Source organism: Pleurodeles waltl, chromosome 5, assembly GCF_031143425.1.
Source record: "Pleurodeles waltl isolate 20211129_DDA chromosome 5, aPleWal1.hap1.20221129, whole genome shotgun sequence".
NCBI lineage: Eukaryota > Metazoa > Chordata > Amphibia > Caudata > Salamandridae > Pleurodeles > Pleurodeles waltl.
The window spans coordinates 718,626,539-718,650,551 of NC_090444.1; the positions used below are offsets into that span (position 1 = coordinate 718,626,539).

The 24,013-nt window shown below is 45.2% G+C and overlaps 1 protein-coding gene across 1 annotated transcript in view; it reads left to right on the plus strand.

The window, feature by feature from the left end:
* The window catches only part of RIOX1 (ribosomal oxygenase 1), a 235,283-nt gene that overhangs the window by 15,682 nt on the left and 195,588 nt on the right, over positions 1–24,013 (plus strand). Inside the window, exons 2-4 of the mRNA XM_069234671.1 lie at positions 2,574–2,897; positions 6,435–6,580; positions 20,024–20,123. Of these exons, the coding sequence (XP_069090772.1) occupies positions 2,574–2,897; positions 6,435–6,580; positions 20,024–20,123 (570 nt within the window). The remainder of the gene's footprint in view (positions 1–2,573; positions 2,898–6,434; positions 6,581–20,023; positions 20,124–24,013) is intronic.

Genomic DNA, 24,013 nt, shown 5'->3' on the forward strand with positions numbered 1-24,013 from the left:
ACGGAGGGTGGGTAGTAGGGATGAAGAGGCTGGTAAAGCAAGCTGACTATACAGGGCATACAAGAATAGGCAGGGGCAGCAAAATGACCACCAAGGGCAGGAGGGAGGCAAAATCTGTGCACAAATGAAGAACAGAGGGCAGGCAGGAGCATCAAGCTGAACACTGAAGGCAGGCTGCTGTAGTTTGGCCACCAGCTGGGGGTGGTCCTGACTAATCCCCGCAGCAGATGGATAAAGGTCTTGTATTGTTGGGGTGCTTCGTTTAAACGAAGTAGAGACTGAGTGCAACCAGTGAGTTGTAGACATAGGTTACAAATTTGCTGACCCTTTCAGCACCTAACCATAATTACGTCAATTGTGTGTGTGTGTGTGTATGTATATTGTAAATATATATTTACATCTTAAAACTAATAGTATTTAAGGGTATATTTGTTTACTGCTTTAAAGGCTGTAAACAGGTAATGTTTTACATGAAATCTCCCAGATTATCTGGGTAGTAAAGGGTTTTGCTGTTGGTTACCCCCTCTGACATGTGCTTGGAGTAGATGTCTTGTACTTTGTTAATCTTTCCTAGACCCTCTTAAGGGCAGCCTGACAGTTTTAGTTGTCTTAACAGGCCTTTGTAACAAGCAGATCATTCAAAATACACACATACAAAAAGGGGCTTTTTGTCAGCCGTCTTCTGCCGTTGTTCTGTTCTATTGTGGCTCGTGTTCTGCTTCTGCTCAGGATTGCATAGAGAAGAGAGCTATTTATGTTCAATAAAAATCATCCCGAGCTATTAACACATATTATTGTGTTGTAATAGTGACCAGATTAGAAAATATAAAATTAGGGACACTTTGTGCTAGATTACCTCTAGTGACCTTGGTGCATCAGCTCTAATGTCAAAAAGCAGCTCTTGAATTTAGAATGCCCCAGTATGGGTAACACAGCAGCCACAACTGCAGTGCCTGTGGCATCAGTTAATATTGGTAATAGTCTCCCCAGTGCAGCCTAATTTATCATTCAAGTAGTGGCTTTACATATATTTTGTAAATGCAACCATTTTTTCCAAACCTCAGCTTATGAATTCTGAAAAACACACAGTTTTCATATGTTGTATTCACAAATCAATTAAACCCAGCAAAACCTTCTAATTTCAAAGCTGGGCTGCATAGAGGGGAGCTCATGAAAGGAGCTACTGATCAGTAGGTGGGGAGCTAAGAGTAGCTCACAAGCTACTTGTTGGAGAAGGCTGGCATGGGGCAATGCTTCCGCCCACTTTTGTTATTGGCTCCCTTGACCGGTGAGTGATGGCATTTGTCCACCTCAAAATGTGTGTGTTTCAGTGCCAGGCTAGTTGGCCAATCTTTTAGTGTTACTTTTACTTTTTCTTCTTTTAAAGGTTCCCTTCTTCCTTTCTTTTATTAGGTTGAGCATAGCAGGGCACAAGCGCTGCTTTTCTTATGTGTTGATATGTATCTCGGCTTTTATCCACGCCCACTGCGTGCCCATCACTATCACTCGTTCATGGGCTTGCCCTTCAAAAATCCTTTATTTTCGTTGGTAAATGCTTTACATTCTCCCTCTTTGGGGCGGTTTAGTTACTGCCATGGACATCGCCCCTCTTAGATGGCTAATTGAACTTTTGCCGATATGTTTGACTGCAAGCGAACTTCTTTTTTCTTTTGTGTGCTCCTTCACTCTAATTTAGTGGCGCTTTGAATCTGTTTGCTTATGTGAAACTATATTACTTTTCAGTTTAAATTTATGTGGCAAGAAAAGTCTGGTTAGGAGTTTACAACACCAATAGGGCTAACTCGAGCAAATGTGAGACACATTGCATTTGCAGATGCTTGTTAATTTTGCCGTTAGAATTTCTTGTGCCTTTTAGTATCCTGCTCAGTCCTAGCTTCTATATAGGGCCGCAGTTTTACAATGGTATTGTCAAGTGTATCATTATTTAAGCGTTGTTTCTGGGTTCCAAGTTAGCTCCACATTTAGAAGCATTTGTCCATCTTGGATTGGTAGAGTAAATGCAATATGGCAATGGTGATGTTGGGGGGGGGGGGGGGTATCTTGGAATGAAATTGTCCACCATATATCAATATCTTCTCAATCCAGAGTCATCAACACTTTGTTTCTAAACATAATGGCTATTTCTGAACTTCAAAAGAATGATACGCTATGCACAATACCGCTCCAAAGATATCCACGCACATCTAGGTTTATTGTAAGCATGTCCCTGCCATGTTTAAGCAGCATGTTTGTTTTCTGCTTTTTTTTTTTTAAATTTATTCTGAATATGGTTATAGAATGTGAGTTTTATTATAAATAAGTAGGTAAATGAATCAAGTCTGAGTTATTGGATGACTGGATCCATTACTGAAAAAACGAGTCGCAGAATGCATGCCTTATTGAGTGCCTAAACCCATTAGTCACTGAAGAGGCACTTTTAGTTACAAGCCAGACACATAGGCACTGTCAGTTCATGATTTCTCCTGGCAGTGTTTGCACAATTTTATAGGCAATACAACGAGCTTTTCTGGTGTGCTTGCTGATTGATAACTGTCCATTGTTTACTATTTAAGGTGAACGGCATTGCCAAACGCAAGGCACGTCAGACCAGAAGACGAAGAATAAAAAAGCAAAAGATTTCGTTGTCTAAAAAAGAAACTTGCCAAGTGCCCGATCTCTTACCACTCATTGTTAATGTACCTGGAGTAGAACCTTCAGTCGAGGATGAAGTGGAGCAAGCCCAGAATTCCTTCATTGTTCCCACAACCAGTGTAGCACTCTCATCGAAAACCAACAAGAAAGTAAGAATGATGCAACTATATCCTGCCTTATTAAAAAGCACGGAATTAAAGTCAGAAGTGGACGCAACTCCTGAAGCTGCAGGCCATATGTTAAAGGTAATGCTTCAAAAGACATCTTAGTGTTAAAAGCGGTCACCAAAATGTTAGTCTACATCAACCAAATGTAACACTTGTAATGGGTTATAAAAATTATTTTTGTGTCTCTCCAGTACCAAAAGTACTTTGAGGGCTGGCATATGAAAAATCACATATAGATAATAATATTCATAGTTACCAAATTTTTAGCGGAGGCCTGGTACATCCGGCGTAGGCTTATTGTTTCAAAGGGCATGTGAGCCATCCTGACAATAGTCGTCAGAAGGAGTCTCAACTGTAATTTTTTTTTTTTTTTTTTTTTGCCCCTATTTGAGGATTGACGAGGGCCAGGTCTTACGGGGAAGCAATTGCACACATTGGTATGTTAGACAGAATTTTATATTCTAGTTTTTATCTCCTTTTATCCTTAATATTTTAGCCATGTTTTATTTATTGTACTTTTTATCCATAATCAAATACTCAGTTTTGTTGATCTTATTGTTATACTGTCCTGATTATTGCAGTTTTTTTTTTATTGTTATCTTGTTTTTTTTTTTTTTTAACAAATACTATTTTATCATGTATGATTGTTATCTTTGTTACTCAAAATGGCCTAGATTTCTAGACCGAATGAACCCAAATAAATAAATATTCATAGGTTTGTGCAGTGTCTCGCCTTTGTGCTGCCTGCATGTGTTCCCTTTTGTGTTTTCCTTCTTCTCAGTTCACTGTCAGTTGCTGTCAGAGCGAGGAAAGGATAGAGTCTGAGTTACTAGACCTTACTGTCATTTTGGGTATTCTTAATAGAACAGGGATGACAGTGGCTGGCTTAATTCCTTGGCAAAGATGTTTTTCTCCAACAGGAAAGATGGTTGAAAAAACCTTAGAAGCCAAAGCGTGGAAGAGATTGTCTCATAAATTCTTTAGAAGTGTTTTGTCTTATTGGATCAATAAATGCTACTTTTTGTGATGGTTCCTAGGTTTGTGTATACATCGAGATACATACATGCTAATTACTAAGGTGAACACTTCTTGCAAAAACTGAGTATAGGATTATTAGAAATTGGGTCTCTAGTTGGCCAAGGTATGTACCCTGTTCAAGTAGGGACCACATTCCTCGTCCGGATAAGTAAGATACACTCCCTAAATTATCCTGTTGTCACTCCTGGTAGCTTGGCACAGAGCAGTCGGGCTTAACTTAAGAGGCAATGTGTGAAGTATTTGTGCAACGCTTAGCCACAATAACAAAGTGAAAGACACCACAAAAAGACTTAAAAAAAAGATAATATTTATCTGACTAAAACAAGTCCAAATCGGCAAAAATCCAAAAGGTAGATCAAAAGATAGTTATACTAGGTACACTAGTGCTTTAAAACGCTGGTTTATTCAATTATGTATTGCCGTGTATCAAATTCAGATGCTGGTGTGCTTCTTTTCGGGTAATTACGATATCCTAGAGGGAAGTGTTGTGACTATCCTCGAGGCCTCTGGGGTCTGAATTACAGTGGGCAGAGACCATGTTCACCTCTCCTGGGGATCGGGAGGCTCCTGCTCATCCCCAGTGAGGATTATGAAGTGCTCCCAGTAATGTCATGGTTTTTTGCAAGGGGCAACGAAAACTGCAGCACTCCCTCTGGCACGATTACAGTGTTGATTCCTTGCGAAAAATGTGAGTGAAGGGAATGTCCATTGTTGCTTCATCCTTTTTAGGAGAAATGCACTAATGCCTCCTCGCCCAGGCTTTGGTCTGGCAAATGGCGAATGGCTGGGAGGATACAGTGCCCCGTCTCACGTTTGAAACAGCCCTCTGGTGATCCAGAGTCTCTGGTGGGTGCCACAGCTCGGGGATCCACGCTTCAGATACCTCATCTTCATGGAGGGCACTGGAGGCAAGGTCAAGCATTCAAAACCCCGCTTCAGTGCTTTGTCGAGGAAGGCACACAGCGTCTTGCTTCCCTAGAGGGAGGGTCGTGATCAGAACTGCTGTGCTCTCATCGGAGTTGTTTTTTGTTGGTACTGGGGAAATAGCAAGTGACGAGAGCAGCTTCAATCTTTCCTCATCCCACAAGTAACAGGCAGCAGGCAACACACAAAACACGATGCTCTGTGGCAGTCCCTCCTAATAGTAAGGCAAGTGGAGTGCAGCAGGCCAACATAGTAGAGCACAAAGTTAAGTTGCAGTTCCTTCTGGCAGCACAACAGACAGAGTGTATTAGGCCAACACAGCAAAATAAGTGGTTAAGTGGCAGTACCTCCATAAAGCACAGCTCCTCATAGTTGCAGAGTCTCCCCAGGACTCTAAACTGGTTTTTAGGGGTTTGGGATCCAGTACTTATACCCAACCCAGAAATGCATTCCAGTGACAAGCTAAAGGCACAGAATGGTTAAAGCAAGAAAATGCCAACTTTCTAAAAGTGGCATTTTCATACGTGCAATTTAAAAAAACATTACTATAAGACATATTTTTAAATTGTAAGTCTAGAGACACCAAACTCCCATTTCCTATCTGCTTTCATTGGGGAAATTACACTTAAAAGGGGTTTTAAGGCATTTCCTATGCTAACTTGTGGGAGAGAGGCCTTGCAATAGTGAAGAATGAACATAAGAGTTATTCGCTACCTGGACATGTTAAACTTAAAAAGTACATGTCCACTTTTTAAATGCACTCCACCCTGCCCTTTGAGGTTACTAGGGCCTACCTTGGTTGTGACTTATATGTAATAAAAAGGAAGGTCTGAGCCTGGCAAGTGGGTACACTTGCCAGGTCATAATGGCAGTCACAAATTGCACATACAGGTTCTGCAGTGGCTGGCCTGAATCCTGTTCGGAAAGCTATTGTAGTAGGTGGCACAGCCAGTGCTGCAGGCCTACTAGTAGCACGTTACTAGGTACTTACAAGTAAATTAAATATGGCACTTGTGGAAGTGTCAATATTACCCTGGTAAAAAGCACCTGCACTTTATCGCTGGTCAGCAGTGGTAAAGTCCACAGATCCCTAAAGTCCAGCAAAAATAGGTCACAAACACAGGAGGCCAGATGCCAATGATGCCTGGTCTAATAAGGATCCACATAGGTATTCCTTATTTCGATGTAAATGTACCCTGAATGTATGGAGTGTTCATGCACTTTTCTCCCTTGTTTTAAAATGCCCCACATGTGAGCAAAGTGAATTGAAACATGGAATTGGAGGAATATTCCCAAGTTATGTGGGCAGTTTGTATGAACTGGGTGGATTGGATTTTTAAACTGTATGTGTCATCAACCTAATCATCAACTCTGTTTTACTTTTTCAGAAAATACATGGAACTGCTATACTGAATCAAAGCTGTTTGCCCTGACTGCCAAAGTAACAATATCTAATATCGCTTTTACATTTGTCATTGCAGTTGTTATATGTTAAGCCATAAATCACAAGCTTTACTCTATAAATCTAAAAGTGCACCAGGAGGAAAAAAAATCCAGGACTTTATTGTAGCAACGTAGAATTGGTGAGCCTGTGTAATTTGATCAAATGCATGTTACCACTTTAAAACAACAGATTCTCTTACATTCTTGCAGAAACGTATAGAAAGCGTGAAGAAGCATAAAGGTCCTTCCCTGGAAACGGTCCTCCAAGATCTGGGAGCTGTTCAGAATAGCAGAGAGCGAGCTGCTAAGCTCTTTGAATGGATGATTTCCCCTTGGAGCCCCAAAGACTTCTTTGGGTAGGACTCTTTGTGCACCATTAAAGACCAGGTTTAAAGAATCACATTTACCAAAAATAAGATTTATAGCATAAAAGAAGATAGGGGGGAGGATTCTTACTTGTTTCAACTTCGTTATATAAACTCCAGAGTAAAACAGTATAGCTTTTTAAAAAAAAAAAAAAGTTGAGCGAATACCCTAATTTTTTAAGTTTGCGTCACAAACGTCCTTTGTCACATCTGGGTTTGAGCAGCTGGCACTCATTTATTTATTGATTTTTATAAGGCGCAGTCAAGCCTCAAGCCATTTTGTTAATTTATTGTATAGCATACAGGACATTGGGTGTACTTGAAAACATATTAACTTAAAACTCTATGCTGTGTTGAAAAAATAAATACAAATAAAATCATAATAGCATTGAAAGGGCACGAAGGAGATGGAATTGAATATGTGAACCTGGCACCCACCATGATGAGTTATTTATTGCCCTCCCAACCTTGACTTTTTAGGTTTAATCTTCACAATCATTGTAACTACCAGTAGTGTCATAGTTGTGGGCTTACTAGCTGTACAAACAATAGTACACCAATGGACCTATGAGTGGGTCAGTTTTGGACTTGGCCCTTTTTGCATGGTGATCCCACAGACTTTTTGCCTGCTTCCTCCTATTGTTTCTGACCTGTTTTTGTTGGCTTTAGGACTGTGGGCACTTTACCACTGCTAAACAGTGATAAAGTGCTTATGCTGTCTATATAAAATGTATGTATAGTTGGCTTTCCATGATTGGCACATTTGATTTACTAGTAAGTCCCAAGTACAGTGCACTAGAGGTGCCCAGGACCTGTAAATCAAATGCTACTAGTGGGCCTGCAGCACTGGTTGTGCCACCCATATGAGTAGCCCTGTAATCATGGCTAGAGACCTGCCACTGCAGTGTCTGTGTGCGTGGTTTTAACCTGCCAATTCGACTTGGCAAGTGTACCAACTTGCCAGGCCTAAACCTTCCCTTTTCATACTTGTAAGGTACCCCTAAGGTAGGTCCTAGGTAGCCCCATGGGCAGGGTGCAGTGTATGTTTAAAGTAGGACATATGCTGATGTGTTTCATATGTCCTAACAGTGAAATACTGCCAGATTCGGTTTTCACTGTTGCAATCCTATCCCTCTCATAGGTTAACATGGGGCTACCTTTAAATGTTATTAAAGTGCAGATTCTCTTTGACAGCAGACAAAAATATGGAGTTTAGGTCTCTGAGCTCACAATTTAAAAATACATCTTTTAGTGAAGTTGGTTTTTAGATTGTGTGTTTGAAAATACCACTTTTAGAAAGTAGGCATTTTCTTGCTTAAACCATTCTGTGACTCTGCCTATTTGTGGATTCCCTGTCTGGGTCAGTTTGACAGTCGGGCTGTTTGCACCTCTCTCTAGACAGTTACACAAAGGGGGCTGGGGTGCAGCCTACATATCCTGATGAGCCTTCTGTGCTGGAAGGGAGGAGTGGTCACTCACACCTGAATGGGCTGTGCCTGCCCTCACACAATGCAGTCTCCAACCCCCTGGTGTGTGGCTGGAGCCTGACCTGAACAAGAAAGGATCTTACAAACACTTAAGATTTTACTTTGAAGTTTACCAACTTCAAAGGTAGAAAGGGGTATAAGTATTGGCAGTAGCCCCAAGTGCCTGGTACCCTTGTTCCACTCTCCCTTCCACCAGGTCAGGGATGACAGCCTTACACTGGTACTCCCCTCTGGGGCTCTGTACCCTCCCCCTAGGAGCGGCACCACCAGAGTCCAGAATTGTCAGGCTGTTTGTAGAAGCAGTCCTGCACAATTCTCCCACCAGTGTAGGGATGCTAACCTGCATCTGGTCTTACAACTTGTTGTCTGTACCTTCCGGTTGGACCGGAGTCAGGGGCAAGTCTTCTCTCTCCCATACCCCACCCGCCCCAGAATCCAACATGGTAGGGGCATTGGTAGCAGTAGCCCCTCTTTCCAGGTCATAGGGGACACCCTGAACCTGGCCTTTCAATCCAGGGTCTGTACCCTTGGTTTGAACTGGGGTCAGGGGTGAGTCTGTCCGGCCCCGGCCCCTACTCCCAGGGTTGTGCACATCCCCGCACCATGGAGAGTACCCCTAGAAGTTATACCGGAGTGGGTGATTGGGGCACCCCAGCCCCCACCTCCAAGATCAGGACAGGGTTTACCCCCTGCACCTGACCCTCCAGCCTAGGGTCTGTACCCTCAGACTGGACCACTGCTTGGCAAGCCAGGACTTCCTGGGGAGCACACCTACACCCTACAAAGGAATCATCTCGAAGGACCACATGAGAGTCTGGCTGGCGCTGGACCCCTGACCTCTGCCCACCTGGCAGAGCCTGGTTTCCCCCCAGCCCAGAAATAGTATCACCAAGGTCATTCCTGGGGGGCTCTGACCTCAGAGCTAACCCCTGACCCTTCCATTCTCCACTGGGGGCTGCAATCCCCTCTCAACCCTCTTTCTGGACTTCTGCTCCCCCTCACTGGGAATGGTACTGCCAGACAGCAGAACTGGTGGTACGCTGGCTACAGCTCCCCCCTCCCCCCCCCCCCCCCAAGTTCTCCTGACACTATGGGGTCTCCCTCAGCAGATGGCCCTATGGTACAGGCTAGGCTCCCCTCCTGGCGTTCACTTATGGAACCTTCCAGGACTTGGGATTGGATCTCAGGCACTCTGGGACTCAGCTCACCCCCATTCCCCCTCCTCTGAGACTGGGCATGAGATCCCTCACCCATCCCACTACACTGGGACCTACCCGGGACACTGCAATCCATTCCCACCTCACCTGTTTGGGAAACACCTACACCACTTCCTTCATGAGCACCCCCAAATGCCTCTTCAGACTCTCTGGTACTCACCCAGAGGTCTGCCTCCAGTGCAAGTTCCCTGGGGTCGGAGAACATACTCTCTACCTGGTGTTGGCGTAGCTCTGGAAAACAAGAATAGGATAAATGCTGTCCAGCAGTTGCATCACACAGCCCCTCACATTAATTAACCAAACTACCCTTCACCCAACCAACCAGTGACTCAGCCTTGAAAAAGTACCTCACATCACCCTCCTGAAACTGGTGAGACAGTACCTGACTGTCCCTGACACTCAACCCACACTCTTCTGGGGTGTCTTCACACTCCACAACCAGGACTTCTACCTGGGGGTGGGGGAACCCCTCTCCCTGTCACTCACCTAGAGCCAGTAGAGTGTCCCTCCCACCACAAGGAATATGACTCCCCGTGCCAGTTCCCCAATCCACCTCAGGGACCCTGCACACCACTGGGGCTACATCATACCCCTGAACCTCCTAGTGTGTGAAACCCTCCTCTAAGTTGGGCACCATGTCTCTGGGCATGCGCACTTCTTCATCAGCCCTGAACATAATATTTTTGCTGCCACCATTTGAACTGGACTCTGCTCTTCACAGCTCAGCTAGTGAGCTGCAAAGATGTATTTTTCCAGGGCCAAGGCTCTCTCCGCCTCAGCCCTCTCAAGCTCTTTATATAGCTCTCTCATCCACTGCTTCTGAGCTAGGAGCCATCCATCTCTCTCAGATTCCCTTTCAGGGCCACTGTCCTCCTCCTCCTCCTCAGAATTATCTGGTAGTGCTGTCTGGCAGCGTTTCAACTAATAAGAAAACAGGACTGACTCAAGATCCTCCCTCTGGACCTCTTCTTCACAGTCAGTCCCCTTTCCTTGCAGAAAATGTTTAGCTCCCTCTTTGTATAGATATATAGAAGTTGACTATCATTCAGCAGAGGTTTCACAGGTGCAAACCCTAACGCCCAGGTGTCCAAGTATCAACACCATATCCAGGAGGATACCAGAGATCAAAAAGGAAAAACTGTATGTGGTCACGTAATGGTCTGCACTGAAAATAGCAGTGTACTCTTAATCATTGTACGTCAAGTACAAATACAAGTTCAAATCCTCACCGCTGATCACCAATGTTAGAAATTGAGTCTTTCCTTGGACAGGGGGTAAACTGACTGCTAACCAAAGACCCCATTTCTAGCAGTCAGAAAATGGTGAGATTACTCCTGAGCTTTCCTCCCCTTGAAAATACTCCTGCATGCACATCAGTAATTCTGGAAGTTGTAATTAGCCCTCAGGAACCGCTAGAAAGGGTAGAATTACCAGGTATTGAGGACTACTTAATTTGATCTTTGCACTAATTCTCCATATGTTTCACCAGTACTTCTCTGACATTTTGCCAACCTTCAGCAGCTGAATTTTCCTGGTGTTTAAAACTGGGCTCGTGGAGTTACATTGTATTGTGTAATCTTGTGTAATCTTGATGGGGTATAGTATAGTATAGTAACTCCTGTTACTGTCCTATTTGGGATTAACCTGCAACTTGTATTGCGGTCCAAAGTGTATGAAACACCTTCATCACATGGTCTTCAATACCAGTGTGAAAGACGGCTAATTAATTCAGTGAACTTTGAGCAAATATTCTAGTTTAAACTTAATGGCAGTGCATACAGCAACATAGGAAGACAGCACGAGGAGCAGGATCAGATCTGATTTGCATACAGCAGACCTCTTTCTATAGTAGCATAGTTTGTGAAAAACGATGGGTTGGAATGCTACCCATAGGGTTTGCCAATGGTTTAGACCACTTGCAATTGTTTCTCTGGTTTGTACTCTATCCAAATAGGGACCCTCACTCTAGTCAGGGTAAGGGAGCCACAAGCTAAGATACCTCCTGCTCACCACCTTGGTAGCTTGACACGAGCAGTCAGGCTTATCTCAGTAACACAGTGAAAACACTAAAAAGGGACTCTATTCCAGCTTATAAATAGCCAATAAAACAAGACCAAAACAACACAAATCCAACATAGACAAGCAAAGATATCACTTTTAAAAAGTTGCAAAGAGTCTTAATCCAGAGGAATTAATGGTTGTCTCTTTTTAACACACAGTAGCAGGGATGCATCAAAAAGAAAGACGATTTGGGCCACACAGGAGGTGAGGCTCTGGAAAACAAAGCAATGCGTCGGTTCCTTACTGCGCAGGAGAGGCGATGCGTTGGTTCCTTACTGACAGAGGAGGTGATGCGTCTGTCCTTACTGGCAGAGGAAGTGATGCATCGGTTCTTACTGGCAGGCAAGACACCAGTTTCCACTTTCAAGGGCCCAGGGACTGGATTTGGCATCAATTGGCAAGTCAGGACTTCGATAGAAGAGTCCAGGCACTGTCAGATGAAGTTTTTGATGTCCCTGAGACTTCTTAACAGGAGGCGAGCTCAGTTCAAGCCCTTGGAGAACCTTGAAAAGCAGGATAAAGAAAGCAGAGTCCTTTCCCAAGACAGAAGAAGCAGGCCAGCACAACAAAGCAACAGGGAGAGTGGCAGTTCCTCCTACAGCATTAAGCTTGTCTTCCTGACAGAATGTCCTCAGTGTTCTGAAGTTGAGGTCTCAGAGGCCTAATACTTACACTCAATTCTGCCTTTGAAGTAGGCAAACTTCAAAGGAATCTCTTTGTAGTGCACAAGATCCTGCCTTTCCTGCCCTGGCCTCACTCACACTCCAGTAGGTTGGAGACTGCTTTGTGTAAGGACAGTCTCAGCCCTATTTAGGTGCAAGTGTCGGCTCCTCCCTCCACTCTAGCGAAGGAGGACCCATAAGGATATGCAGGGTGTATCTGAGCTCCCTTTGTGTGTCTGTCTTGAGTGAATTCACAAAAAGACCAACTGTCCTCTTGACCCAGACGTGTATTCCACAGCCAGGCAGGGGCACAGAATGGTTGAACAAGAAAATGCCCACTTTCTAAAAGTGGCATTTTCAAACTTACATCTTTTGGTGAAGTTGGCTTTCAAATTATATTTTTAAATTGTGAGTTCAGAGACCCCAAACTCCCTATCTCTGTCTGCTCCCAATGGGAATGTGACGGGTCGACACTGCTTCGGTCGGACCTGCCATGCCCCCGGGGCACCAGTAATGACGAGATTCCCGACCTGGATATCCTCCAGTCGGCAACCAATCGGGAACGACTTCCGGATGACGGCAGGCAGAGAAAAGCACTTTGTGCCGTCACCGCAGGGAAGGAGAGGAGGAAAGATCTCGCCGGCGTTCCAGGAGAGGAGAGCAGAGATGAACTCGGTGGCGTTACAGGAGAGGAGAGCAGGAACAACCTCTGTGGTGTTTCAACAGTGGAGAGCGGGGAAGCAGTCAGCAGCGTCCAGGTGGAGGAGAGCGAGGGAGACACAGGCAGCACCGGGACCGCCAGCGGTGCCTTGAGACGCAGCGAAAGGCCAGGAGGCAGTACACCTGAATTCCAGCCACGCTCTGAGGAGAGCGTGGCCTTGGCAGGTTTGTGGGGCAGGTCCCATTAGTTGTAGTGAGGTGGTGGGGAAGAGGAGGGGTAGAAAAAATTATAAAATGAGTCCTACACGGAAGGAATTTCCTGTTATCGTTAGGGCCTACCACCATGGTTTTGTGACGTTATAATGCCACGAAAACCATGGTAGCAGGCAGGCTCATAATGCTGCCAGCGGTACAGTGCTGGCTGCCGGGCTGGTAATTGATATCTCCAGCCAGGCGGCTGATACTGCCATGGCGGTATGAGTGGAGAAGTGCCCGCCATTCTCATAATGTGGTGGTATGTACCGCCAGCCTGTTGGCGGTACTACCGCCACATTAACACTCACTGCCGGGGTCATAATGACCCCCTTAGTGTCTTCTTGGTGAAAAAAACTGCATTGCAATCTATAATGAAACATTGAGTTTCCTGTCAAAATATTTGTAAAGATTGCAGCTTTTTCAGACTTGATGATTCCCCTCAGATTTAAACTTCACCAGTTTCATTCATAAATGTTTTAAAACCATGTTTGACAATAGAAAACATGTTATCATATTTATCAGGGAGTTTTGTGATGTGCTGGAAAGAACTGGAAATGTAAAAATGAGTTAGAGCGCAATCAGAAGAATCCTAAATTGTTTTGGTAGAATTAAAGCCAGTTCTGTGCTGAACTGTCGTTCTTGTGGCAGTAATAGTATCACATCCAAATTTGCCTTGAAGTAGCCATTTCCATCATTTTTAAAAAAAACTGTTTTTATTGTGTTAAAAAAATTATAATAAACATACAATACAGCGCAGGTTATTGCAAGACATGACAGCATCATTATATCACCGTACCAAAGGGCTTTATTGAAGAAGTTCAAGCCAAGAGACAGTCTCAACCACTGCAATAGAATTGCCCTCCAACACGCCCATCCCACCTAAGATCCACATGAGACCAGACATTATATAGCTTGTGGAAAACAGAAAGATGTTGAGACCATAGTTAGCCGTCACCTGCTAAAGAGGTTCAGTGTGTATGCTCCCTTCCCCCCTCATCCTCCGTACTACCTGCAGAGCTTAAGTCCTCCACACCAGTGAATCGTTCCAGTAAGGTTCCCCAAGCTGCCACATCAGTGAGTGCCCTCGCATCCTTATGTGTCAGGCGCATATGTTGTTCCTCGGCTGCACCCCATTCCATTAAGTCCTGTATCCAATCAGGGATAAACTGATTCCGGGCACTCATCCAACCAATAGCTACCGTGCGCCTAGCCAACACCAGCGCTAGCTGTGCTAGTTTATATGGAATACTCCTGCCCCGCGGTCTCTGCCCCCCTCCCAAAAGACAAGTCATTGGTGTTGCCTCCAACCCCAGTCCCGTAACCTCCTCAACTTTCGCTGCCACTTCCTGCCAGAAGTTATATACCATCCTGCAGGTCAAAGCCAGATGCAGAAAGGAAGCACCGAGTGTGCCACACCTATGACACCCTGCTCTTCATCTCGGGTCAGTCTTGTTTAGTTGACTGGGTATGAGATACATTCTGTTTACAAAGTTAAAATGCAATAACTTAAACCTATTATAACATGACACCATAAGCACCAGAGACAAAGCCAAATCCCAATCAGCATCTGCTATGGGTACCCCCAGGTCATTCTCCAACGCCCTGAAAGGATGCTACATCCCATATTCTCAGCTCTGTCGAAAGCGGCTCGTTAGAGCACATGTTTAACTCCCTGCTCCTAGATCCCTGCAGTGGTCCTGACCAAGTAGGGAACGGCGGGATCAGATCACCACCCCCCCCCCCCCCTCCCCCCCACATCAATAGATGCACCAATGTCTGCCCATCCAACATTCCTGCAAGCAATCTCTTCTCTCAATTATCGGCATCAATCATCCACTTGGCAGCATATTGCAGGTGTGCTGTGTAATAATATTGTCTAATATTAGGAATCGCCAGCCCTCCACCCTCAAGATCCCTCTGCAACACCGGCAGAGCCACCCTGCTACGTCACCCAGCCCACACCAATGAGATCAACAGGCTATCCAGACAATAAAAAAGCTGAGCGGTCCAACTGGTACAGAGAGTTCTGGACTAGGTATAGACACTGCAGCAAGAACACCATCTTTGCCACAGCAGCCCTGCCTATTACAGAAAGAGGTAATCTGTTCCAGAACGAGACCGAACGCTCCAGGCCAACAACTTCTCGCTCAACATTGTGCTTGTTATGCGCAGCCACAGTATGAGTGACCCAGATACTGGAAACTCTCAACTTCCCACCTGCCCTGGTTAAATCAGCCAGGGGAACACCATAAAGGGACCCCAAGGGGAACAGGAGCAATTTTTTTCTTATTTACCTTGAGACCAGAAACAACCCCGAAAACATCCATCCTCTGTAGCAACATCGGCATGAGACACGGGGTTCCTGGAGATAAACCAATGCATCATCTGCATACAGGGAAACCACATGTATGGTCTGCCCCGCCCGGATATCCCACGGCCCCAGCTCCTCTTGAAGCCAGATCGTTAGTGGCTCCACCGCAAGAGCAAAGAGGAGAGGCAAAAGCGGGCATCCCTGTCTCGAACCCCTACTAATATCCTAGGAGTCCGAGAGCTCTCCCTCCACCCAAACTTGTGCAGTGGGGGCAGTATACAGTAACCGCCCCCACATGTGCAGAAACCTGGGCCAAACTCCATGCCATGCGAAACCTCTAAGAGTTTCTGGCAACATGCCACTTACAAGGGCTTCCTCGAACACCTCCAGAAGCCTCTCCCTCAGAAACAGGGGGAATGTCTGATACAACTCAACAGGAAAACCATCATCACCCAGGGACCTAGACTTAGACATTGCATCAACTGCCTCACTCACCTCCTCCACAGTAATCGCCGTCTCCATGGCATCCCTACTTTCTAATTCCAATCAAAGAAGCCGCATCCGCCTCAGGAACCCCCCATGCCGTCCTCTGGGAGTACAACACCAGCCCTTGATACCCTCTGCAGATGCTCTACCAAAACACACAGAATATCCATGCGCTTCGTGAACATTTCACTGCTAGTATTCCTAATGTGCACAATGGGAGGAGACTCCACCTCCCGTTTCAGAATCCACGCCAAAAGTTTGCCAGATTTATCCCCCTCACAATGTAGTCGCTGCCTGTATGCTCTGAGTGTGACCTGACTCAGGTTATCCCAACAACTGTTAACCTTTTTGAATAACCTGAGTTCCTCCCTTTCAGCCATTCTTGTGTCTGGTAACTGCTGCTGCAAATCCCTTAACTTCGCCTCCAGATCTGTAAGTTCCTGCTCCATTTGTCTGCGTACCCGCACGCCATACCTATGCAAACCCTCTGCATTACAGCCTTCATAGCCTCCCACTCTAGACCCCTAGATGTTGTTGTGTTCCAATTCAAGTCCATGTAACCTTTGATGGCCTCACCCACCCCATCCCGACACACCACATCCGTGAGGAAATCTGCAGGCAGATGCCAACTATGTGCCATACTGGTGGCTGCTGCCCCCGTTGCAATTGCATCAGCACGGGTGCGTGATCGGACAGGAACCGACCCAGATGTGTAACCTCCAGAACCTAAGAGCTGTTAAGACCAGCCAGAAGAAACCTATCCAACTGAGTATGTGTATTATGTGCTCTAGAATGAGAGGATAATTCCCTGCCCTCTGGGTGCAACTCCCTCCAACTGTCCCATAACCCTAACTGACTCATCACTTCCACAAGAGATTTCACCATCAAGGGCTTAGTCCCCAGTTTACCATTCAATATACAGTTGTAATCCCCCATCCAAACAATAGGCCTGTCCACACACTCCCCCAAGATCTCTGGTATTTTGGTATAAAATGATTGATCATCAGTATTAGGTGCATAAGTGTTAAGGATAATGATGGGTGGTACATCCAACCTACCCTCAACCAGAACATATCTCCCCTCAACATCTACCTCACTATACATGTGGGTGATTGGAATCCCTGGAACCACCCATATGGTCACACCCCTCACGTAAGAGGAAAAGGAGGTTGAGAACATTTGACCCCGCCACTTCTTGGACAGTTTGTGCTTCCTCCTCAGTCATGTGTGTTTCCTAAAGACAGGCAATATGAACCTTATATCTCTTAAGAAAATAGTGTACCCTATACCGCTTGGTGAATCTCTTCAACCGCCTAACATTCCACATCATCATATTAATCTGATGACCCATATTGGTACTGAGCTTCCATCCCTCCAACTTTATCGCCCCTCCCCCCCCCTGACTCCCACCCCACCATGGGAAGACAAAGAAGGTACACATAGCATATCTCACCATTATAACTGCGCTGTTGGAACAACTTCAAATATTGGCGAACCTTGCCAATTGAACCCCCACCCCAGATATACAGTAAAACAACCATAACAAACCATACTGTGAATCCATGCTACAATTGCTGCCTAAACCCCAACTACCAAGATCTGAAGTCCTACCACAGCTGTGGAGTGACCACCCCCACCCCGGCATCAATCTACGAATTACATGAATCCCACTCCAACTAGCTCTATAGTCATCATATGCCCCCCTCCCCCACCCCATGTCCAATACTGTCCAGCACCTAGGTGAGGTCCCATCAGGACCTGAACTGTGTTCTAGTCGCATCTCTCCTCCAGAGAAGTACTCTCACTGCAACAGAAATCCCAGAGCATTAAGGACATAGACAGGTGCGGAGACCCTCTCAGCTCCCCGCTCCAGCTCCAAATTCAGACCCACAGCCAATCCAGTAGGTACCACCGCCATTGTCCCATCCTGTTGTAATTCCACTCGGAGTAGAATCCTTGGCCGAACCACGAGCCACAGTATCCTTCAGCTGACCATCGTCACAAGACCTCCAGTCTGGGCCATCAGCTCCAGAGGCCCCCCAGTCCTTTCCATTCTCCCCGGGGTCACCTTATCCCACATTTCGAGCCTTCTCCATATCTCCTCCGGACGCTCGAGGAAATGTGACCTACCACCTGAAAGCACCTTTAAGCGTGCCAGATACAGGAGCATATATCTGATGTTCATGGCACAGAGCTTAGCCTTCACCTCCAGGAATCCCTTTTGAGAACACCTTGTTCGTATAATCGGGATAAATGGATATTTTGCAGTTCTCAAATACTGCCCTGTCAGTTTTGCAGGCAGCCCGCAACACACAGTCTCCGTCTTTATAGTTCAGAAGACGGGCAATGATAGCCCTCTGCTCCACTCCAAATACCCTGTAGAGCCCAGTCGGTTGCATTACATCTCTGATCCAGTTCTCCACAAAAGTTTCTGCTGCGGACCCCTCCACACGCTCTGGGAAACCCAGCAGTCTGACATTATTCCGCTGGGACCTTCCCTCTGCACCCTGCAGCCTCGCCTCCAGCTGTCCGCCTGTGGTATTGCACTGCACCATTTGTTTCCGCAGGGCCCCCATCTCTGTTTGCAGCTTCACATTAGAGCCCTCTGCCACCTTGACCTTGTCAAACACCTTCCTGAGGTCTGCCCGGAGTAGGTTAACTTCTACTGCCACTGTTTCTATCTTGCCCTCCAGGGCCACTTTAGAGCCCTGGATGGCTGCAAGTAGCTCTGCTCGTGAAGGCTCCTCAGGATTCGCTGGCACGCTCAAATCATCTCTGTTCCCCACCAATCTCATCTGACGTTGTGGTAAGGGCACCGAAGTGGTATATTGCTCCATGGTGTTACCTTGTGACGCTTCTGTCCGCTTGTGCAGCACCATTACACTGCGGTCCCGGATCAAATCAGTGACCCAGTTTCAGCTGTCTCAGTAATATGACCAAAGTGTCCGGAGCACAAGGCACCGCAAGGACAGGATCCGCTGCTCCTCACGCCGCAGGGCACCACTGTACACTGCTGCTCCGCAGTGACACCAGATCAAAAGTCCTAGGCACCCTTGATGAGAAAGAACCACTCTCTGCGAGTCTGGGGCCAAGAGGCTCAGGGGCTACCGCACGCGCACCCGCTCCAATGTGTGCGGACCAGCGGCCCCACCTCGTCAGGCCTCAGCACGGTGCTCCAGGGCAGTCCAGGCCGATCCTACCGCACCCTCCCAGGACACCGCTGCCCGCCCGAAGGCCCAGCAGTCCTCCACTCCTGACTGGGGCCGAGTAACTGGCAGGCCAACGAGCAGCCCAGCCAGCCCAGATCGGCAGAGGGGTCCGTGCACCACCGCCACACAGGCCCTCGGGGCTCTGCAGCCGCGCCTCGCGTGGCCCAGGAGAAGCCCGGAAACACTGTCTCTGGACCTGCCACCGTGGCCTCCAGAAGGGGGCCATGCCACACCAGACCGCCAGACCTCCGTTCCCCTTCAGGTGGGGGGGGGGACACCGTATGCCTCAGGCACCCCAAGATAACCGCAGGATTCAGACGGGAAGCGGGGGCTTACTAGGGGCGTGTCCTGGCGGCCATGTTGCTTGGCCACACCCTCAGCCATTTCCGTCATTTATACAAAAGAGGTTGTTACTAAATATTTGCCAGTTCCACTTTTGTTGCGTTTTACAGGTTGTTAGCTTGTCTTGAAATGCTGTAAACATTTATCTTGTAAGTATTGTTGTTGATACTAAAAAACTACGATAAAATGCATGCCTGCAAGTACTGTTATCATTGTTCCAAGAAGTGCATCACTTATCCATGTCAGGGAGAGCTGCCATAATAGCTTCCAGCTCCATTCCCTTGTGGAGGTTTGTCAACTTGGACCTGGAGTGGAATGGTGGGTGGCAAGAATGGCTCAAAGTACCTGGTGCAGCTATGTAGGATAGAGTTCAACTCCCCTTTGCCACACCTCCTCCTTTCCAAAGTACTGTTGTGGGTAAGTTACTTGGCAGGTGCCTCCCCATCATACTCAGTTTGATTGCAGCCCACAGGAAGCTGCATAAAAGAACAGATGTCAGACATGAGGGCATAGGAATTGCAGCGTATAGTCAGGCTCTGATCTTATACTAAGCACTTTAGTTGCTTCCTATACGTTTTAACTTTTGGGTTTCAGGGAGAACTTGCCCAAGGCAGCGTGGCTGACTACAGTATTCATTTGGGAGCCATGTCACTCTGTTTCTATGTGTCACATGGCAACCAGTAACAAACTGGCACTCGCATTCTTGCTGCATTTTAATATTTGAAATGTCCTTCTTTTTTGTAGTGAAATATGGGAGAAGCGACCTGCACTTATCCATAGGCTTAATTCGGATTACTACAAAGGCTTGTTTTCGACTGCTGAATTTGACAGGATTCTGAGAGAGGTAGGATGATGTTTATTCAAATAAGTCAGTTTTCTAAGCTCAGAAGGCAGCATGTTTGACTTTCTCTGTTATGCCTTTACAGAATCTGTTTCAACTTTACAATTGTGCAAATAGAAGTAATGTTTGCGAATTTTTTTTTTCTAAACAACGTTTTTACGACTGGCACAGAATAAAATTGTGGCATACATTTGAGGAGTGTAGGAAAATGCCTCTTCTTTTTTTTTTTTTTTTTTTTTTTTAACATGATCACCCCTGTTTTTTTGGACTAATACTTATGGTTTATTTTCTTTGCGAACTAGGACTCTGCTAACCAGGCCATAGTGCATGCACTTTGACCCCTAAAACATGTTGAAATTGCCTAGATTTTTAATTGCCATATTTAACTTACCCATAAGTCCCTAATAAATGGTAGAAAGTGTACCCAAGGGCTTGTTAGTCAAATGTTTATGGTGGACTGCGTCAATCACACCAGGTACAGTAGCTAATGAGCAAAGTTAATTGACTGTTTCCTTGTATGAGTAAACCAGTTTGTGTCCTAAATGGGGACATCACAGGACTACTGTCAAAACACAACTCAAGGGAAAATCATATTCATGGAAGAGGAAGCCTCACATACATATTAGTGTCATGCTTCATCATCAGCAACCTCTCCCCACCCTGGTAGGACAGTGCCACCAGGGCAGACTCAACCTTGTGATGGAGAGGGTTCTTATATAAAAACTACTACACAAAGGCAGGATCTAGATTGATTAAAAATACCCGAGGTGTCCTGGTGCTTCTTTTTTAAGTGATGGGACCCTCTGGTATATCTAAAACAGAGTTGATGGTATTTTTTAGATCAATGGCTCAACCCGCCTCCTTTAGCCAACATGTTTCTGCCCTGCTATGTAGCCTTAACTGCTCTTGGTCATTCTTCAGGGCTGTGGACACCTAACTGACTAGGGCGTTCTAAACGCCAAGTTATATTGTCTTATTAAACAACGAAACCCAGTTTAGTCCTACCTGAGAGTAGACTTTGGTAAATTGACCTGTTGAAAGGTTAGAAAATTACAGATAAATTACATTGGAAAAAGTTGAGCTTCCTTATGAGTTTTTTTCCAGACATGCTGCAGAAATGCAGGTGACACTTCACTGCAAGTCCCTGCCAAACATCACACGTGATAAGTGAAAACATATGTGCCTATACGACGCACATGCATTAGGACCCTCCAGTTAGAGTAATTTCAGCTAAACGTGCAAATGCTATCCTTGGAGAAATACACTATCACTCACCCTAGATTTTAGGGGATACTGGCTCCTGGTCTGGAAAGGGAACGGGGTCCTTTGTAGTCACACAGTGATGTAGAGTGAGCACAGTTGTAAACTGATTTTTACCAAGGGTGGTATAACTTATGGGCGGTTAAGTCCGTGTGTTCTGAGTATCTGTAAAGCTAAATTGTCAATCATTATGTTGTAAAAATATTGATTGGTAATTATAAAAATAGGACCCTCGTCAGGTCCTTGTTGTAAAATAGCACTTACGCCTGTGCATCATTTACTCCGTAGTGAGAGCACTCGTATCTCTATCATTCTTATCATCTCGGGCACATGCAGTAGTTAATACTTAGTCATGAATGTTTATTGATGATGTCAGGTGACCATGCACTTATGTTAATAATTGTATGTAAACCAAGCTGATGTGATTTGTCATTCCTATCAGGTTCAGGCATGGATTTAATCATTGCCAAATGTTATTTTGAGTTCAGAATAGCATGTGGGCATGGCGTTTATTGTATACTTAGGGACATTTATGTGCTTGGTAAAGTCGTAGCACAACCCCAGTGGTGCGCATCATGGGGTGTAAATGCATTCAAACTCAAACATTCATCCATGGTGTCCATTGTTGGTAATTAGTAATGTTCTTTGGGGAGGCACATACCCACACATGCAGTCCTATAGTAAAGCTCCTTCCAAGATTGTACCCAGTTTTTTGGGAAGGAGTCTACATCCACCCTCTCACACTCCACTTACTTGTCGAAAGGCCCTCCGTGCATTTGCACCAGAGCAAGCCCACTCCTAGCTGTTAGTACGGCCGCTCTCTTTTGAAGTCCTCACGTGTGCCTATCTCACCATGAGTCCGCGCACCTGAGGTGGGTTGCTTCAGCTTTATGATAGTGCCACGCAGATGAATGCTGGGAAGTATAGTCTCATCTGGAGGGTTATTGCCTGGGCAGAATTCCCACAGTATTGCTTGTGGGTTTTTTCAGGTGATCGAAGTTCCATCAATATATTGCGGCCCTGCTTATTATACTTGATAGTCCGCGCAGATGGCGGCTGGGTAGTATAGTCCTCATAAGGAGGGGTATTGCCCGGGCTGAATTCCCACCGTAAATGGTACACTGCAGCACATATTGTGTCGCCACTAAAGTATCAATGTAAAACAAGACTACAGGCCTGCCATCCCTGATATGTTTGGGCAAGTTTAAACTGCAAATCTTCTTTTAAAGTACTATGTCAATTAATCAAATAATCTTTATTCTGCAAAATTGCCTTAAAAGGGCACAAAAAATGTGTGAATCCTCAAATGTAAGAATATAATAAATACATCCATTGCATTAAAATGCATACATTTGAAAACCAATTGCTCATTTTAGATTAAAAGTCCAAAACATTTCATGAAGTATAACGTTATTCAAATCAATTAAACTCACTGTCAATGAGTGTTTGATGAAACTAATAATCGCGAAACACAAGGCTTCTGAAAAGTCATAAAAATACAAAATCAAATCTGTTATTGTATGAAATAGATAACCAAAAGCTGTTGCGTTGTTCTTTATATAAAAGACAAATTGAAATGAATGTTTGATTAGGATGTCTGTTTGTCACAGGTTCAATGGGGCAAATTCCTCTAATAGCCCTTAACAGGAAAGGTCTCTAAGATATGATTTGATAGACACAGTCTTAGAAATTTTAAGGTAAGAATTTAAAGTAGGTTTAGACATTTTGGAAAAAAAACCTGTTCTCAATAGATCTCAATCCATTCTCGGTTCTACCGCTTGGAATATAACTGCCAAGTGAATGGCTGTGCTGTTTCTTACCTTTCTTCTGGATGGAAGCTACGTAGGAAAATGCCTCTTTTTACTTGATCACCCCTATTTTTTTTTATTTAAAAAAAGGTGCTGGTTTTCTGACTCTGTGCACTACTACTCCTGCTAACCAAGCCGCAGAGGATGTGCTCTGAGCCCTAACCTATTTCCACAGCATATTATACAAAGTATATGGTTGTACTGACATGGTGGTCTGCACTTAAACATACGCCCCAACATAGACTTTCGAAAAAGCAGAGGATTCTCTCATCACGTTGGCATAATCTAAGCTCATTCAGTCTGATTCAAATTTTCTAATAAGATCCAGCTCAGGTTTAAGCCAGACAAACAACCAAAAAATAAGAGGTCTCGGTCGAATGGTGTCACACAGGAAGCCCTGCCCCAATTCTTCATGGACAATTGAATGTAGCGGAGCTGCTGGGAAGTGCAAGAAGTCTTTTCAGAAACATAATCCCAACACATTGTTGATTAGATATGTTGCCATACCCCCAAATATCACAACCACTCATCACTAAAGGCACACATTTGGCCTTTTAAATCTCTGGCATTGCTCTAACTGCCCTTTATTCAAGTCTGGCGGCAAAGTGGAAGTCAGAAGCAATACTTCTAGCTTTTCTTGTTCAATGGTGTCCAAGTGAACTAGAAGGGTCCGACAGAATACCATGATAGGGAAATGTTTTGACTTTACTAAGAACATTACTCTGGCAAAAAAATATTCTGCATTTGGTTTTTTTAGGGTCCTAAAGTAATAGTGTGAGACTTAACAGAACTAATGCTCACATCCAATGAATCCATATATTTGTT